The sequence below is a fragment of the Bacillus rossius genome, chromosome 1 (assembly GCF_032445375.1).
Source record: "Bacillus rossius redtenbacheri isolate Brsri chromosome 1, Brsri_v3, whole genome shotgun sequence".
NCBI lineage: Eukaryota > Metazoa > Arthropoda > Insecta > Phasmatodea > Bacillidae > Bacillus > Bacillus rossius.
Window position 1 is genome coordinate 69,834,982 of NC_086330.1, and position 20,227 is coordinate 69,855,208.

At 38.2% G+C, this 20,227-nt stretch overlaps 1 protein-coding gene across 1 annotated transcript in view; it reads right to left on the reverse strand.

The window, feature by feature from the left end:
* Positions 1-20,227, reverse strand: part of LOC134529148 (uncharacterized) — a 126,739-nt gene that overhangs the window by 3,416 nt on the left and 103,096 nt on the right. Inside the window, exons 6-7 of the mRNA XM_063362923.1 lie at positions 17,645-17,729; positions 2,276-2,390 (exon numbers count right to left, since the gene is read on the reverse strand). Of these exons, the coding sequence (XP_063218993.1) occupies positions 2,276-2,390; positions 17,645-17,729 (200 nt within the window). The remainder of the gene's footprint in view (positions 1-2,275; positions 2,391-17,644; positions 17,730-20,227) is intronic.

The following is a 20,227-nucleotide window of genomic DNA, read 5'->3' on the forward strand; positions in this document are numbered from 1 at the left end:
CAAGTACGTTCGTCTTCACCACAACTGAGTTTACCGCGTCGCTGAACCGGCTGCTGGGTAGGCCAAGTGCCTTCCTGTAGCCCGCGCCGGACCGGAGACCTGGTTCTCCAAGGGCTCGCCCCTCTCCCTGTCTGCTGGCCGATCACCATTCTCCTTATCTGTTGGCTAGTCACCACTCTCCCTGTCTACTGGGATATTACCACTCTCCGCTAATTGTCTCTTCCCCTGGAACCAGTAGAGCGTATGTGTTATTTATATTTCACATAAATTTGACATACCTTTAATAAATACGTTTTAAATTGATTATTTCACAAAATTTAATAATTGAATAGGCTCAGATAAAATTTATATTCATTAAAATACTATCCTCATTCTTAAAATATTAACGTTTAATAACATATAGAGTTAATAGGCACTTAATGTATACCCTCGCATTGTCAACGTCGCGATAGAAGGTCGTGACGTTTACATAACCAGCCGCTGTATGAAATATTATTACGGGTACAATTTTTTAACTTTTTCATTTTTCTGCAACATTATTATGCTACAACTGTTCGTACGTTATAATTATAGTCAATTAATTATTAACTCGCTTCAGAATTTACTACCAAATGATTTATTAACCCATTTTTGGTTGAAAAAATTAACATTTTTATTACTACTTATTGTAGATTAATGTAAATTTTGCAGTCTCTTTCCTAACATCTTTATTAATAAACGGCAGTTGTTAGTAACAATTTCATATTTAATGAAAACAAATTTAATTATCCTTATATGTTCTCTTAAGACCCTTAAACAAATAATAAAATCTAATTAGAAATCTACTGCACTAACAGCAACTAAAAAACATGTTCTTTAGAAAATAGTAAAATATTATTTGATGTTGCTGCATTTACGGAGGACAGTAGGTCGCCCAATATGCTTCGCTTGCCAAGAGCTGGGGAATATTCACTGAGCTTGCCCAGAAGAGCAGCAGGGAAACGAGCTCCTCGGGAAGTGGTAGTTCCCAGGGTGCTTCCTTGATCCTTAGAGACGACAGTCTGTTAGCTAATGGATGGGCCAACAGTAGCCAGTGTCCTCTTACTGTCGACACTGGAGCATCAGCATATATAGTTCGCACAGACTACGCAAGAAGGGAACAGCTGAGAATAACGAAACTCTCATGCAGTTTGAAGACAGCTACTGGAGACACATCGCCTGTGTATGGATGTATTTGGAGGTATGGATCGGAAATAGGACATTTTTATAGAGATTTCTGGAACCGATATTACCGATGAAGTGATATTTGGGAATGTAAATCATGAACAAAGTTGAATTTTTTGTTGATCTGGAAGGGCATGCATTGTTTATCAGTAGGAAAAGGTAGTACTATTTAATCCCAACCAGTTAAAAGTGCCTAAAATTACGGTTGTAATTAATGAAACTGTATCTGGTATTGAAACAGTGTGGGTACCTTAGAGGCAGCATGAGTTATAGCCAGATGTGACTATAGGTCTAAAAAAAACTTCAAATTTCTTGAATCATTTCTAAGGTTGGTGAGGTTGTGCCAGTAAGAGTGACGAACCTCTATTCGGAAACAAAGGTTTTAAATCAGGGAGAACCAACAGCCAACAGCAAGCCAGTTCTTTGTGTATCCCAGTGTGAAACTAATTCACCCAATGGGAATACTGGCCAGTCACTAAACTCTGAATTAGAGCAATATTTTAATGTATCTCAAGGGAACCTGTTGCCTGAAGTAGTAAAAGAAGTTATTGTTTTTATGTGGTGTCACGAGGATGTATTCTTCTTGAAGTATACTGACCTTGGCAGAACAAATCTCGTCCTATCACTGCATCAACACAGGAAATGCAGATCCAATCAGGCATGAAAAAAAGCCATATATTTAGCCAAGCAAGAGGAGGACAAATTATTATGGATATAGGTAAGAGTAATGTAATAGAGCCATTGGCAAGTTCTTGGGCGTCCCCTGTTATGGTAACTAAAATAAATGGCAAACACTGACAACTGCATGGAATACCTTACAAATAAGTGTTTCGAGAACACCATTGACAGGAGGATGTGCACACCATTGTTACTAATTTTTAGGATTGTCAAATTTGACACAAGTTTCTTGACACAGATTTTAACCTCCTCTCTATCGACGAGTAGACATAAAACCAAAGTAAATAAATAATGTATAAAGAAACAAATATATAAGTGTTTGTAATAAAACCTCCGCAAACTGCTGGGTCCCCACTGCTCTCAGTGCTCACAGCATAGAAGTGCTTCAAATTACCCGTTCGAAGCCGTCAGCCCTGGACCCTCTCTTGTGGAAGTCTTCGTCGTACTCGTAGTCGAGGCACGCCACGTCATCCGCGACGCCTGCGCAGTGGAGGCAGGGCTGCGTGTCGCTGCAACAGTCCAGTGTGCGACCCTGTGGTAGCGGTGTCTCACAAGTTAAATATTCTGCTTTTATTTCTTGTGTGTTTCATCTTCATTTGAACTAAACTAATTATATAACCATGTTTGATGGTCTATAATTACGTAATAATAAAATAAGATTTTTTTATTTATATGTTTTCAGACAATTAAAGGCCAGTTTGTGTTTCAGTACTAGCATGAACTGAGAGGACGCAAACAAATTATTTACAGTTTTGAATTCACCTTTAGTAGATGGTATTTGTTGTTTAACTGTTCTGTTTTTAAATATATTTTATAGCTCTTAAAATATAAAAAAAAATTCCTAACATTATTGAAACAATTTTTCAAAGATTTGGGGAAAACCAAAATTTTTGAAATTTAGTTATGAAAAACTGAAATTAAATGAATTGACGTCAAATGCTAAAAATGAACTGTTAATTAAAAACTATAAATAAATGTATGCCATATTCTCAGCTCATGCTAGGATTGTATTCAAATTTACCTTTACCATTCTTGACAACATTAAATTAATACTTATTGAATATACAAAACAAGTTAATTAAACAAAGATAAATCATGAAATCACTAAAATTATGCCAAGAACATGAAATTATACAATAAAGTTAAATTAACCTTGAAGTCTCCAAACCCATTACATTATGAATTTTTTTTAAATATCCCGTTCCACAGTAGGAGAAAAGCCCAAAAACCTGGCCAAAACCTCAAATGACCTTTGACGGGAATGAAAATTGGCTTACAGGGGTTTTCAAGGTCGCTGATTACGAATCTGAAAGCCAAATTATCGTAAACAAAATGGCCGATCCAATATGGCTGACATGAATGTTAAAAAGTTGCCAGATGTCGACAAAAATTGGTATTTACGGATTTTCAAGGTCGCTGATTACGAATCCGCAAGCCAAATTATCGTAAAAAAAATGGCCGATCCAATATGGCCGACATGAACGTTAAAAAGTTACCAGATGTTGACAAAAATTGGTATATACGGGTTTTCAAGGTCGCTGATTACCAATCCGATATCTATTGTTTATAACTTGCAACAAAGAGCTTACAGCAAATTGTTATAAACAAAATGGCCGAGTATCCTGCTAAATAGATACATTAATATATTGAAAAAAATCATCATAATAAAATAAACGTGAACAGTGTATTCTACGCAATTATTATTTTTATTTCCAAAATACATACGGAACGTTTCAAAAATAGAATATTTTATTCTTAATCAAAATCGTAATCGGAGTCGGAGTCGGAGTCAGAATCATTATCCGAGTTTGTATCTATTACAACTCCCGGCACGGCTTCAATCTCTGCGCAAAATGCGTCTGCTGCAGCAGTCACTTTAGGAGCGATCAACATCGCTACAGCTTCCGGCGACAAACTCTTCAGCTTCTTCTGTGGTAGTCTTCTGACACTTGAAATGTACGGATCAGAAGTAACTAAGAGCCGATGAAAAACATCTTCCATAGTTTTAACCCTGGAACTTTTTCGCGCAAAATCTTCTCGATATCGTTTGATGTCTTTGTTTCGAGCTTCCTGAGCATCTTCGGATAATTGGCCGATTGGTAAAAGAGCATGAGTTATTATCACTGGACCATGAATTAATAGTTTGTGCACCGAAGTAGGCATGGAGTACCAAGGGTATAATGCAACGGTCTTTCTTGCCGTTTCAATAGCATACTGTTCAAATCTTTCACAGTTTATCTCGTGGCCACACGATATAACTTGTAGGATTACGTACAAGCGTTTAATAACTTCTTCGTTGACCCCCGTTATCGCAGCGGAAACCGTCGAATTTTCAAAGAATCGCCGAGCTGTGTTGCCATCATTGCTGCTGCCGTATCCAGGCTTTGGGCGATCGATATTTAGACCCAATTGCTTCTTGAATCCTTCTTGAATGGCCCTCTTGCGTTCCAGGGTAATTTTATTTTCTTCGGCACTTCGAGCTTGCCATTTTTTAATGCCGAGTTTGTAAGACACGTGTAAGCAATACTCGAAGCACCGTATCCACGCGTGCAGCGTCGACAATCCGAACTTCAAATTTGTTTCATTGATTTCCCTTTGCAATACAGTGTCGATGGCATTAAAATCTTTGCTGGTTGCTCCACACAAATAGCACCGTTGAGCAGATTTCGTCAATGATACAGCGTTGCAAACTTTACCATCTATCATGGTGAACAACAACTTGTACATTACGGAGATTTCTTTTCCATCTATTACACTTTCGAATGGACGAAGTGACTGTATTTGTTCTTCAACAATTTGGACTTCATTAAGTGTTGACTCTGTGTCTTCGCGTAGAAACAGTAGTCTAAGCGGTCTACAAAATCGTGGAGACGAGGGTCTGGGGTTCTTCCAAACAACTATTTCTTCCTTCGATTGTTGATCATAACACACGAGTTGTAATGGCACGACTGAAGTAAAGAATACATGCGCATCAGATTTGCTGTCATCACTGAACGTCTGCTTATATTCACTTTGCCCAGAACTTCCATCGCAACCCCACTTGCAAATCAAGTCCATTTTACGAACATTATCTGGAGTCAATCTTTGAATGAGTACATTTTGGACGAGTAAAATACGTTCAACTGTATGATCTAATAGTGCCTGTAGTTGGACTTCTGCACTACTCTCTGTAATCCTGATTGCATCACGTGGTGGATAACAACGCTTTTTTGCTTTCATCACTTTTTCGTAAGACGGATATAGCTTACAGTTATTTTCCTTCCCTAATCTTCTCATTCCCTGGTAAGTACTCTTGGAGAATTTATATTCAATCATAGCGGAAAGTGCAGCCTCTTCGGATAAAGTAGTTTCATCCGTTGCTGAGTAAGCTTTACGATACTTGGAAGCTCTTAAAGGACTCGTCATTGTTACGTCCTTAATAACTTTTGCGGCGTCGGATTGTCCTGAAGAGCGAAGGCTCATCTGAGTAGCGTATGCTAACTCGACCGAGTTGAACGATGTACGAATATCTTGGGTCTTCCTTCGTTTAGATCTTTCACTGGACATTGTAAACTCAAGGGACGGGCGGCCGCCCGTATTACCCGGGCTTGTTACTACAGTGTCTGTAGGTGCGGCAAAACATACCTGCTTGCTAAGCCATTCACCGTTATTCTTGAAAAATACACAGGATTTTCTGTGAGCTTGTTGCCACCTCGTTCTCATTTGATTGAAGAGTATCGAAAAAGTCTGTTTCGAGTCCTCAGGCACTACAACTGTACGTCCGGTGTCCTTGGAAATTTTTTCTACCATAAATTCTATCAAGGAAGCGAATTTATCGGATAAATGCTCGCTGATTATCAGAAATACTTCTTTCCTTGTCAGCACCAATTCTTTGTAACCGGATCCTGTAATAAAGACATAAAATTGTAGAAAATTGGTGTTAAAGGAAAAGATAAAATTTTCAATTAATACAAAAACTTGAACAATGTACATTATTTTACCAAATAAATAACCGCAATAATTGAAATAATTTTAAAAAAATTAGACAGAAAATATTGACATGGATTTGGTTAAAAGAAAGCTTTGCTTACTATATAATATATGTATATTCAAATATTTTATTTGAATGTTATAACATTTCATTCATATTTAAGACATTTTTATGTGGTTGATTTTAATATGTATATATATATATGCATACGTATATATCACAATTAAATCACAGAAAATTTATATATATATATACACATACATATATATTAAAATAATTTATTTCAAGCGTATAACAGCCGTCTTGTCCGTTATGATGCTACTTCACCCATTCTCAGGTAGAGGCGCAGAGGCTGCTCAATAGTGCCGCGTGCACGCTCGGCTACCGCACGATGCGAAAAAAATCATAACGGACAAGACGCACGTTTTCCGCAGGTAACTCTTGTAAATTTCGAAAGCTTATACATTAAACTAAAGGCCGAGGCTAGGAGCTTTGCAAAATGTGACAAAATATATAACTTTTCGGACCGTTGAAAATATAAGTTTTCAAAATTATTCAATTTTATTTATGCCGAAGGCTATACTACATTTCAATCATTTATACATAAACTTTAGATTCAACCGATGTAAAAACATGTTCTACATACCTCCAGAAGTCATATCCATGTTGCAGAATTGAAATTAAACCCGTCACTTTAAAGTTATGGGTTTTTGAAGTCAGCGTTATTTTCGTCTGTTCAGCGCGTGACACGTACACTCTTCACGAACACTAGCTGCCAACTGACGCTGCGGCGCAGGTATACACTTAAAGGGCTTCCCCTTCCACAATAGAATTCAGTTACTAGTCCTCTACCTGAATGACTACTCAACTGACCCTATTTCGAAAATTTATTTTTTGGGGTTTTGGCCAGGTTTTTGGGCTTTTCTCCTACTGTGCGTTCGTGTGTAAGACGCAACGCCTGACAGTGCTGTGATACCGCCCGCAACGCCTGGAGCGCGGGACTTCTCTCTTTCCCGCGGCGAGACCCTCGGCACCCGTCGGTGAGCTTCGGTCGACTTCGGGTGGGCGGGGTTGTGGCCGAAAGTCCGCCATGTTGTAAGGGGTACTGGTGACGTCTGGATAATTCTCTATTGATACATAAACCCGCTTGAAGGAGTACAAACACCCCCTCGCTGCGAGGCACCAGAGGGGGAAGGCGACGACTCCCCGCCGCTGCTGCCACCACGCCACACCGTGAAGCCGCCCGCTGCCACCGCCGTGTCCGTCACCTCGAGAAGTTGGAGTTGGAATTCGGCAAGCACGTTCTTCGTATTCTTAAACGCTGAAGCAGTAGAAGTAACTTGCCGTCAGGCTGGAAGACGACTCTTAAGAATTTCAGTGGAGGACTATTAGTAGACTTTGGGTGGTAATTTAGACTCACAGAGCGAGTAAATGTTTTTTGGTCGTATAAGACAATAAAAACTGGGGGGGAAACACGTGCGGTGGCGGCAAGAAGGGTAAGATGGCAACATCGTCAATGAATTTGGACTTCGACTTTTAAAACAGTTAGTTACCAGTAGAGCACCAGCTTGTGTCTGCTCTTCCACGTGGCGTGCGTACGACGTTAAAAGTTACGTTAAGTAACTGGGAGAATAAAACCTGGTTAATTCTGCGTTCGGCTAACTAAGTTGTTGTTCGCGAGACAGTAATCTGGCGAATCATAGAGCACCGATAGTCCTAGAGTGAAATCGCTAGTTAACGAGGCACGAACTTCCAGTTACAGCTCTCGGTGGTCGAAGTGTGACGCCTGATACGAGTTACAGTAGTAACTGCCGATCTGTCACCAGGGTTCCAGCGACTAAACCATATGGCGAGTACGTACAACTAATGGGCCCCTCAGCCTCTCAGCCTCTCAGCCTCTCAGCCCCACAGCCCCTCAGCTCTCAGCCCCTCAACCCCTTTGCCTCTCAGCCTCAGCCCCTCAACCCCTCAGCCTCAGCCCCTCAGCTTCCCAGCCCCTCAGCTCTCAGCTCCTCAGCCCTTTATACACTTAGCCTCTCAGCTTCCCAGCCCCTCAGCTCTCAGCCCCTCAGCTCTCAGCCCCCCAAACCCCTTTGCTACTCATCCGCTCAGCCACCAACCCCTCAGCCCCTCAGCTTCCCAGCCCCTAAGCTCTCAGCCCCTCAGCCCCTCATCCTCTCAGCTTTTCTGCTTCTATTGGGACTTTGCTTTGATTGAGAAAAGCTGGAAAGTCTTAAAGTGTCATGTGTTTCAGCTGTTAAATTAGTAGTAACCAGTGTGAGACCTACAAAACCTTTCAATGTGTTGAAGATGAAAGGCCTTTATTTTTTGCTTAGACGAAGATGCATCACGCACCATCAAAACTAACTAACAAATTTCGAACATACTGTGGTTATGATTAGATGGTGACCATCCTGGTGTTGTGAACTTCAAGAGAAGTTACAATGAACTTGAGAACTTTTCAACCCGCAATGTGTTAAACAAAGATGTTACTATTAATAATGTGGTAGGTGCTTAGATGAAACTGTTAACTGATCCACATGAGCTTACTTCTGCTAAAAATAAATATTAACTTTCTATGGTTGATCTCACTGATAAAAAAAAAAAGAAATTCTGCTTTGATCTTTGCAGTATTTGAATATTTTTCTACCTTTTCTCTGGAAAATATGACTTCAAATATTAATTACATGTTTTTATTAAGGGTAAACGGTTGTCATTATGTAGCTTGCTTTTTTTCTCTCTGTAGTGTTTTATTTTATTTGTTGTATGTTCATAACGCATGACGGATTACACCTTTTTGAATTTTATATGATATTCATGCTTTATTTAAAATGAATTTAAACTAAACATATTAAAAATATTTTTATGCTAATTTTTTTTTCTAATAAAAATAATGAAACATACTCTTGTTTGCAGGAAAAAATAAAATATGTTACTGTATGCATTATATTGTCATTTGATGTTTACCTCCTTTACACTTATGCGAGTGGAGAGGTAGAAAATAGTTTGCTTGCAGTACGAAAGTATCATGAAGATTTTCCCTCATCTGTTAAGGGATGCATCGTGAGGGTCCTTGCGAGGGTGTGACACTGTGCCTAAGGTTTCCGCAGCGCAAGGTTATGAGTGTTTTGTCGCTTGCGGAACCAGGGGCAAGTAACTTAATGTAACCCCTCAGCATAGGATAAAAGCGTCTCGTTTGGCTGTGTCTGAGGTCAAGCACTAGTCCGGGACATCTAATGCACCCACCTTCTCAAGGTCGCGCACAAGGTGTGCAGTTTCGGGCACATGATTGCTGAATGTTTGCAGTCCCAGATAAATTTAATGCAATGTCTGTGCTTCCACTGAAAACATGCTGTGCACTATAGGGACTCTTGTCCGGGAAATGACCAATGAGTACACAGACTGGTAGCCAAAACAGTCGGAAGTTTCTCAGACCAGCTACTCGAAATTTTTACAATTTTTATTTTCATTTTTTTTTGTATGAAAATATTTTCTCCGCCTTGGTGGGATACTGACGCTATGCGCTTGCTCTTCAATAATCGCATTAAGGCTACCAGACGTACCGCCAACCCAAACAAAATTTCCCTGGCAAAGATCATGTGATATATTTAGGCTTCATCATTTCTCAAGGCAAGCTTCTGATAGATCACGATAAGGATGCACCAATTATAACCTTTTCACCCCATAAGCATCTTAAGGGTGTTCAATGCTTTCTTTGTTTTCTAGGGTGCTATGCACAGTTCCGACCTAACTACGCGTCGATTTTTGCCCCTTTGAGTCATATTCAGAAAAATAATGCTGACTTTATTTGCAGTGATGATCAGGAAAATGCCTTAGTCATTCTGAAAGGGCTAGTGTCTGTAATGCATGTTTTAATGCTTCTGGATTTCGAGAAGTGATTTGCCCTCTAAGTGGATGCGTCTTCTATGGCATTAGGGGCGGTTCTTAGTCACCTTGAAGATAGTGTTCTCGGGTCCGTCGCTTTCGCGAGTTGTACCCTGACTGACGCTGAGCAACTCTCAGGTTCAAACGAAAAGGAGGCCTTTTCATGTTTATTTGACCGAAAATTTGAGTCGATCCTGACTGCAACGACTTTAACCAAGCATTAAGCTATCTTTATAACCACCTCCACCAGCTTTGTAAGTTCGGCAGATAGATTTCGGGGTTGCCCTGCTTTCGTTTCAAGATCCACCACATTTACAGTAGTGAGAACATAGTTGTGGACTCCATATCCCGGATGTTCAACCCCGACGAATTTGTGGTTAACGAGGTGCTGTCATACTCCGCTCAGGTTGCAGTAGTGAAAATTTTCCCAGCATCTTATTTTAATCTACGTGAGTGGTAGCTGGATGACTCATTGTGTATGGATGTAAGAAAGGATCTGAAGGATGGTAAAAATATTCCTATGTGGTAGAGTAAGGGTTCGTGTACTTTACAGGGGAAAATGTTAGCCACGGAAGGCGGTCTTTTTAGCCGTTTATGTCCAATGGTTCTTTGATATTTTTACTCTTCCTTTATAGACAGTCATTTAAGGGTTGAAAAAACCTTCCATAGAATTGCTTCCCACTTTATGTGTGCGTCCTTGAGGGAGTACATATGCAAAATGGTGCATACCTGTCCTGGCTGTCAGTTGGCGAAAGCTCCACAGTGTACCAAAAGGCAAATGCAGTGCCGATTCGCATGCGTTGCACATCGAAATATCCAAGACTCTGGCTCATTTGAAAAGGGTAAACGAATGCATTTTGGTGTTGCTAGACATCTGCGCCGAATTTGCTATTTTACTTAATCTTTGTCATATAAGAGCTCTCACTATCATGTGTGCTTTAAGAGATTGGGTCTATCAAATAATTGGTTCTCCGGCGATGATCGTATCAGACAGCGTCAAGTATTTCAGTCTGTTTTGTATCGCAACAAGTGTTTTGAATGTGCAATAAAACTTATTTTCAATAGTGCATATTTCCCTTAGAGTAACCAGCCAGAGCATGTTAATAAAGTACTCAAGAATATCCTGAATTATTTCTACATTACTGACCAAACCCTCTGGGATAGTGAACTTGAATAAAATAATTTTGGGTTAAACTACACACTTTACTCTGCTACCAGCTTTCCTCCCTCAATACCCTTCCTGATGCATGAGCTTATTCACCCTTCCTGGACATGTGCGGTGTGCTCCCCTTAGTCTCAGCCCTGGATGATGACTCTTTCGAATCTGTATTACAGCAACTGAATTGTAACCTTTAAAAGGCCCGGAAGATCATAACCGTACACTACGATTCCTCCAAGAGAAGCCAACCTTATTGTTGGCAACATGGTCTTAAGTCGTAAATTTTGTTACCATATTTAGTGGACAATGTAAATAAACTGATAGCGCCTTTCTGTGGCACATATAAAATTAGTAAATTTTTGGGAAGCAACGCTGTGTTGCTAATTAATGTAAAATCACCACACAAGTTTATAAAATGCATGTGTTTCAGTTAAAGTTGTCGAACGAGTGAGCCGGTTTGTATTATGGCTTAGGACTTGTTTGCTGCTTGTTTTGTGTTGTGTCCTTGCAGCAGTTTGTATTTTCGTTTCCTTTCTCTCCCTCCTTCGATCTGGTGCGCCAGAGGAAAGAAGAGATCTCGCCATCATTGAGCTTAGCTGTTGCTTGAAAAAAGACGCGCCTGACAGATGATCGGCCCTTTCATCTCGTGGGCCATGGAAATTCTATCATATTGCTGCTTGCAGTTCCCCTGTAGGACGAGCGATGCCCGTCCGCCACAGGGGTAGCTTGGTTTCGTAAAGAAGGGGCTGATTGCTGCCAGCATCTGTTTGATGTAAGTTCCTTCCTTAGCCCGAGCCAGTCTCGTCTTCGCGTGTTTGGCTGTTCTGCCAGGCCAGCTTGAGCCAACTGCTTGTCGCCATCTCGCTATTCCCGAGATGCTATCGAGCCTTTACCTGCCATTAGCTACCAGGAAGGGAGCTACATGACAGACACCAATATAGTGTATCCTACTCACCATGCCTCCTGGGGTGATCAGCGTGTAGCCATGCCTGTCAGATATGTGACTCGCAAAGATACCATATCTGGCTTAATGTTCTGTGACTTGGATGCCACAATGTCCCTGTGTGCGAGCTCTCCGCTTCACTCTTCTACACCGCCCCACTTTAACTTGGGCATGATTCGCCTTCTCACCAAATCGATATGAGAGACTGGCCATTGTTAGGGGAGAGTCTTACAGTACCGACCGTCTTACAATACCGACCATTCCTAGTTCTCACTTCTGACACTAGATAGCAGCACTTTGCAGGCGTTCGTGAATAACTTTTATCTTCATTGATTATATTCTTTGGCGACTACCGTCTTTGTTCATAGTTTTGGGAACCGTGAGCCAGAGAAGGTGTTCGTTTACATTTCGTGCGCGATAAGTTGATTTGACGAAGGCGTATCTCCTTTCTGGGGTAAGTTATTGTTTCTTTTTTAGCATCCACTTAATCTCTTGAGTATAAGGTCAAATTACATGGTATTAAATTCGTGATATTTCACGAGATAAATGTGCAGCTTGCATTATTGTTACCATCTTGCTGTCGTACAGTACCGACCACCCAACTGTCGTCCAGTACCGACCAAGAAATATATCAACAAAATAAAATCATTTAAGTTTTTTTTTCTTTTTCAGAGAAAATTGGCTGCAAATGAAAGAAGAAAGAAAGGAAAATGGAAAGAAGACGATATAAGATCGGCAATACTAGGAGTTGTTTCGCACAATATGACACGTCAAGCAGCTGAGATGTTTTCTGTTCCCAAAACCACATAAGGAGATAGACTGAGAGTTATTTAAACTGGCAAAACCGTAAATTTAACCCCTCAGATGGGCATATTTCAAATAACTTTTGATGGAGAAATGGAAAAACAACTTGTTTTTTATATGCAAGATGACAGATTCATGCCTTTCAGCAGGAGAGAATTTATGAAATTAGCATTCGATTTGGCTGAGTATCTAAAGTTGCCTCACCAGTTTAATAATGAACACAAAATATCTGGGAAGAAGTTTTATTATGACTTTATGGCTCGTCATTCCGAGCTTTCTTTGAGAACTCCAGAGTTCACAAGCCTTCAGAGAGCTTTAGGATTTACCAAACATCAAGTAAATCGCTTCTTTAATAAGTATTCCGAGCTACTTTCTAAACACAATTTCCCAGCCAATAGAATTCACAACTGTGATGAAACTGGGGTCTCAATTGTTCATGACAATGATGTCAAGGTGATCTCACAAAAAGGGAAAAGGCAAGTAAGCAAGATTACATCAGGAGAAAGAGGGAAAAATGTTACAGTTTTACTGTGCATAAATGCTGCTGGGGACATTTTTGTTCCCCCCACCCCTTCTTTGTTTTCCTTAATAAACAACGAGTAGATGCTGTTCTGAAAAAAAGATGCTCCTTCAGGAAGTATTTTTGCAGCTGAGGAAAGTGGCTGGATCACTGCTAAAGCATTCTTGAAATGGTTGGAATTATTTGTTGAGAGGACTCATCCCACTAAGGAAGAACCAGTACTCCTCATTCTTGATGGGCACAGCAGCCATAAAGATCTCGATGTTATCATGTTTGCTAAGAAAAATAATGTTTACATGATAAGCCTACCTCCACACACCACACATCAGTTGCAACCATTGGATCGGGCGGTTATGCGGCCTTTCAAAGGAGCATTCAATCAAGCTTGTAGTGCCTGGATGAGGAATATCGACCTTTCAAAATTGCTCAGAAAGATGTTGCTGGTCTGGTTAACACTGTCTACACTGCAATCTGTAGAACGAATTTGGCACAGTCAGCTTTTGCATGTACAGGACTTTGGCCTTTGAACCCAGGTGTGTTCTCAGATTTAGATTTCATTCCTTCTGAGCACTTTCGAGGGTCAAAGATTACTGATGATGAAGATACTCCAGGAACTTCGGAGGATCAATGCCAGTCTGCAACATCGATGCCAACTACAAATTTGAATGTTTTCAACTGCATAGTTTCCAAATCGGGACCTGCATTACCTCTTCCTCCAGCTGATCTTACTGAACTGCAGCCAGGTCCTTCTTTGCTCTCTCCAAACAATTGATCAGACCAGGGAATTTTATAGGCTCTCACACCGACCATTCGAACTGAACCACAACCAAAATATTCTACAGTTCTCACTCCAACTAATCTCATTTAACACCAACCAGAGACTTCATCATCAGCTCCCGATTCAATCTCAAATATAAATAGTTTACTACCTTGTTCTTCGTCTTCTTCAGCAACTGTTGATTTCAACAAAATAATTGAAAAAATATCTCCTTCCAACAAACTTTCAGAGGCAAAAGTGAATAAAAGAGTCCAACGAACACAACAATCAGAGACCTCAACACCTTATAAAGATCTACTTGTGGAGAAAAGAAAAATTACTGAAGAGAAAAGAATAAAAGCAGAGAAGAGAAGGGCTGAAAGAAATGAAAAGAGAGATGAAAAAATCAAGACTATAAAGTTCGGCGCCACTGGAGAAATGGAAAGGAAGAAATGCGAGAAGATCACTAGAAAATATATGAAGAAACTAGACTTTTGTGAAAATTATGATTGGAAAAAGCACACAGAAGACAAAATAGAGTGTATCATTTGTCGTGAATCATTTGAAGAAGACTGGGTGCAGTGTGTCCAATGTAAAGGTTGGACACATGTTGAATGTACAGCTCAAGAAGGCATATTATATTTTAAATGTGACCTTTGCAGAAAGTGAACTCATCCTTAAGCAAGTGTAGTGAATTTTTTTCATTTATTTGTTGGATTAAAATATTATTATTATTAAAATATTAGTATATAAGACCTTAAACTTTTAAAATAATTGTTGGTCGGTACTGGACGACAATTTTTTGCACTCTACAAAAATAAGCTTTTTTTATATTTGGAAATAAAAAGATTTTTAATATAAGTCAAGAAACATTATAAACGTGTTTTTATAAAGTACTAGTTAAGGTAACAGAATAATGTTTTTAAATGCAATATTTAATTACACAACCTAAATTAGCGTTAAAAAAACTTAAGGTGGTCGGTACTGTAAGACTCTCCCCTATAGCAATTTGCTAAACTGCATTTTGAAGATATTTCCATTGTCACTGTAAGGGTTCAAGAGAATATGAACCATTTGGCGTAATGCTGTGCTAAATATTCGACGCTGAAAGTATAGTTTTGGTGTTTTGAACCATCGTAGTTTTCTTCGTCAGCCACGTATTACTGCACTGGCTATTCGAAAAAGTTTGAATGTCTGGTTGAAGACACCACAAAGAGTTGGGGGTTGCACCGGGTCATCACAGAAGATCGCAAGACTTTTCTTCGTCACATTTGTGTCCTACATGTATTTTCCATTCTAACCCCCCCCCCCTCCTCGGTCATTTCCTTGCCTTCTGCCTCCCCTCTCTTGTTTTTTTTTTTAGTAGTTTGCGCCTGCATGCTTATTATGCCGTAAGGGCATTAATAATCTGGGGTCACTGGCCTCTGCCTCATTATAGTCTCATTGGTGGTATAAAAATATTTCGGTGCGCCGATAAGCATGAGTTGAGATGAGTCAAGGTAAGTTTCTTTTTAATTTTTTGGGTTCAAAGCATTATGCAGTGGTCATAACCAGTAATGTAAACGTAATTGGTTTGACTTGACTATCGTCAAAATGTGCATTTCGGCCACCACCCACTAATTTATGTTTTGTTTAATTTTTATATTGTTTGTTTATTTGTTCAGTGTAATGATTTATTATTTTACATGATAATCCTCTGCGCTGTGCTTAGAGGCACAAATTTCCAATTTAGGAATTAATTTCCATGGAGAAACTCTATAATTGGTTCATGTCTCTGGTCTCTTTGAGACATATTACAGTCGAGGGTTCCTGTTGTGATATCACTCTCAGTAGCATTTAAATTGTGTACGAACAAGTTAACTAATTTCTGGGTAGCTAACTGTTGTAAATATTTTTTTGTGTCAGCTCATTTGAGTATATTAATCCTGTAATCTGATTCATACGAAATTTAGTTTTCACGCCCTTTGCTTTGTGTATGTCTTCAATACAGGGCTTAATAGATATCGTCGAATTAAGTGTGAAATTTGAAAATTATGCTATTGCTATTTTTTTTCGTAATGCTTGTACATTAAGGCAAAAACTTTGTTTCGGTGTATTTGAATGTAGCAACGAAAATAAAGTTAAATGTTAAATGTTAAAATTGTTCTTTTTGCTGTTTAGTATGCGCATAACTTAAAATTAATTTCTTTTACCTGATTTTTCCAGAGAATTATATAACATTTAGTGTTCATTGTATTCATGGATATTATTACAGCTCTGGTGATTAAAACTCTTGTGTGATATGAGACAGGAACGGAAAATTAAAATAACATTCCTGAATGAGGACATGTTTATTAGTGACAACACCAGTTTAGTTCCTTGTTTTCCTATTACATAATAGGGCATCTTAATTAGTTTTTTTCTTGGCCTCTGTTTAACCTTGTAACGTAATGTGATCGGGGTTCGAACTCAGTACGGTGCAGGGTATGAATATTCCCTTGAACCACCCTGTGGGGAAGGGTATTAAAATGTGTTTTTTTTACATTTATTTTTTTACAAATACAAACTTAAGATAGTGCTGAGATTCGAAGCACTGTATTGAGTATAATCGAGAACAGCTTGGAGCGCAAAGAATATACGAAATAACCATGGATATGGTAATGGCCTATCTATTACCAGCCTATTATTTCGCGTCACACTTGACTGGTGAATCAGAAAGTTAAATAATCCTGTATTTCTTTCTTGTGTGTGAAACACCATTGATAGTTTAAGACACCTTACTGACCTGCCAGATTCCACGTGGCCGATGTAAACTGGAGTGTGTCTTACAATGAGAAAGTCACGATGGACAGATGTTAAGTAATTATTCGAAAGTGTATGGAATGATGGTAACTAGACTTCTGGTAAATCCCGGCTGTTTCAGAAAACCTCCTTAAAGGACCATTTAGTCTATAGGATTCTTCATAAATGAATCTTAAATATATTAGCCATTATATTTGACCTTATGAATAGCTGCAAGTATCCTTATAGAGAATCTCCGATGCAACATTTCATGAAAGGACGAGTTGAGGGGTTTACATTGCTAATTTTAATTTAAAAAATGGAATTATAGTCTATTTCTTAGCCAGCCAACTGATAACCACGTCCTGTTATGGCTGAAATTAGTGTGTGAAGATTTGTTAACACAAAAAATTTAACTGCAAAAAAGTATATATTTTTGTTCATACACCCGGTGGTGTTAAGTGTTCAAGGAAATCGTTTATGCTTTCACAGCTATTTTCTCACTGCATGCAGCCTTGAAAATTAAGGATCCTTTTGTTAAAGCACCATCGTTAAGAATACATACTTTCTATTCGGGAACAACATATATCTCAAAACAGTAAGCTCTCAACCCCTAGAGAAGCAATGTTTTCGTGTATTCACTTGGTAGCATATAAGGCTTAACGTAAAGGGCTTCTTTATTTCATGTTTGGTCCACAGTTCACTTGACGCGTCTTGAGAAATTCTGAGCGAGTAATAAACCAGGAGAATAAGTGCTAACCCAAACATGACGGGAAGTCTCCGACCTAGGTACCGGCCAAAGAGAACACTTGAGTGGCTTTCTTGTGTGTAGAATTGTGAAGATAAGTCACGAGTGAAAAGGAATCCCTGCGATGGTCGTCGCTCTAGGCATTGCCAGGCAATTGAGTGGAGTCACCCCCAGTGCAGGTCACACTCTTGTCTGTCTATATGTAGTGGGTACGCACAAGTACCCAACCTCCGCGGGTTGGCCTTCGTCTGCCTCGAGCGTCGCTGAAATGGACTGCAGTAGCTGCAGTTGTCTCATCAAGCCTGCAACAAGAACAACCACCACAGTGCATTTTGCTGCAATCCCTTGTCATACAACTTTGTAAGAACTGACAATATTTCATGAAGTCCCTTTCTGAAATGTGAAAAAATAGGAACCGAAAAAAAATTCATCGTGGTTTCAACAATTTTCAAAGATCACAACAATTTTCTTACTCTCTATTTATTTTTAAATTTCGGTTCCTTGTAGCATATATCATAATTTAGTGGATTGACTGAAGTTAATAATTAGTCCTTGTTCAGAAGAATCCTTGTTCTTTAGGCACGTAATGAAAAAATGATGACAGTGAATTTTTACTTTGCGTGCGCACCATGCAACAACATTTTCTAAGGATGAACAAAAGGCAACAGACAAAAGAAGGCTAAATACAAATAAAAATTATATATCTGCTTTTAAATCACATACTTTAGTGATTGACTGGTTCATATAATTAAAAAAAAATATTGTTTTTATAAACTTTTTTAAGTACATTTTCAAATACATGTACATAAAATTAGGTTAATTCCCGTATGTATATTTTATTTGCATATTAAATTATAAACTATTACATATTTATTTAATAAATAATTAAAATTAATTATTTAGATTAAACATTCAGCATATTAATTAATTTTCATTATTTATTAAAATTTTGCTCTATTTCTTTACTAAATTAAGTAATTAATTTTATACGAGTGTTTATATTAATATTAAATACTGAGTATTCATTTATTTTTAATTTGATTGAATTTATACTTTACATGACATCCCTTTTATTATTTATTACTACTAATTATTTTCATGCAAAATTTAAGTTAGTTTTTTTATCACGCGAAGTAAGTATAACTTCTAACGCGCGTACATAAATACACACAACCATTTTTTATTTAATTCAAGTTATGGTATAAGTAACACATTTTCAATTTTTTTTTTCCCTTCAGATAATCGCTTACACCGTGTTGGTTGGACCCCCGAAACACTGGCTGAAGTGGAAACCGTTTTAAATGAATTTTTTATGGAATAAATTGTGTTTAGCGACGAAAATTCTAATTCATACTTGCTAATCACTGTGATGTCATGATCCAAAATGGCGGAATACAAAAAGGCAGTCGGGGTTAAGATCAAGGTCATCCAAGATGGCGGACACACAATCCTTATCTTCGAACCGGCACCAGGGTTCGGTGCCCCCAACATGTCGTTGCTTAATAAACAACACCGCCTAAGTGAATTTTTCATTTGTTTTGTTTTTCTCCATTGAAACGTATGCATTTAGCGTTTTCTAGCGACGCGTTACAGCCGTGTTTCTAAAACAGCCAGCATAATGCGCTGCTGTCATTTTTCTAGCAATGGTTCTCTCTTCAATGAAAAGAACACCTATATCCCTCAGTTTCAGCATGGCGCTAATGGAGTGACGTCAACTTGTTCTGGCTGAGTTGAAAACATACTGTAGTTTGATTGATTAAAGTTTTTTGTAGTAACTGAGTTTTTATACTTTAAAATAGTCATAGCCTCAGTTTTATGTTAAAAACAAATCTTATATGTATGGTACATTTAGCTGTTTAAAATGTACACTGGATATAGGTGGAGTTGTATCTTCATTTATGGACTCTCCTAATTGCATAGGTGGTGTTTCTATATTTTGTTAGAACTGATGTAAGTAGGTCTTTTTTTTTCGTTTTTTACATTCTAGAAGGATGTTGCTGATTGTGTTAGTTATTTGCATTGCTGTTGTTGTGTGAAGGTTGTAAAAATGTTCTAGATTATCTACAAAACTAAAAGCAGTGCTTTGTTGCAAGTTTAATGATGTCTGAACTATCCAGCATTGATGAAGAATGTAACTCAGACCCTGGGTTACTTTCTAATTAAGAAATCCTTAAGCAAATGGAGTTCAAAGATAGTTTGATAAATAAACATAAAGGGAATAAAATACCAAGTAAGATTATTAATTTAAGTTATTAATACTTTAAATCCCATGAAGCAACATAATATTTAATTTAAATTTTATTACTAACTTAATATCTCATGTAAAACAATATAGATTAAGAACCTGTTATTTGATAAAAATATATATATAGTTTATAACATTGTAAATAATGGAGTGATATTATGAGTTTTTTTAAGTAATACAATAAGGTAAACTACATCAAATATAATTTTTAATTATTTTATAAATGTTCAAGCAAGCACACAAATATATGCACACACGTACACACACCAAAATACACAAGCTGAAACACAACACCCTCAACAATAACATATTAAACAGTAATAGAGTTTGTTTGTTTTATGGATTCAACCCTTACAAAATCCATTATTGACTCTGTTTCTACTAAAATTAGTACTATAGCGGTATTTGACTATGGTATTGATGTATTTAATAGTACACTTTTGGATTGCACCAGTGATGCCCTTCGATCAAATGATATTTCACTTTTGATTGATCAAAATGTCTTTGGAAATAGTTTATAAAATATGGGTAACGAAGTTACCACAGCAGCGTGTT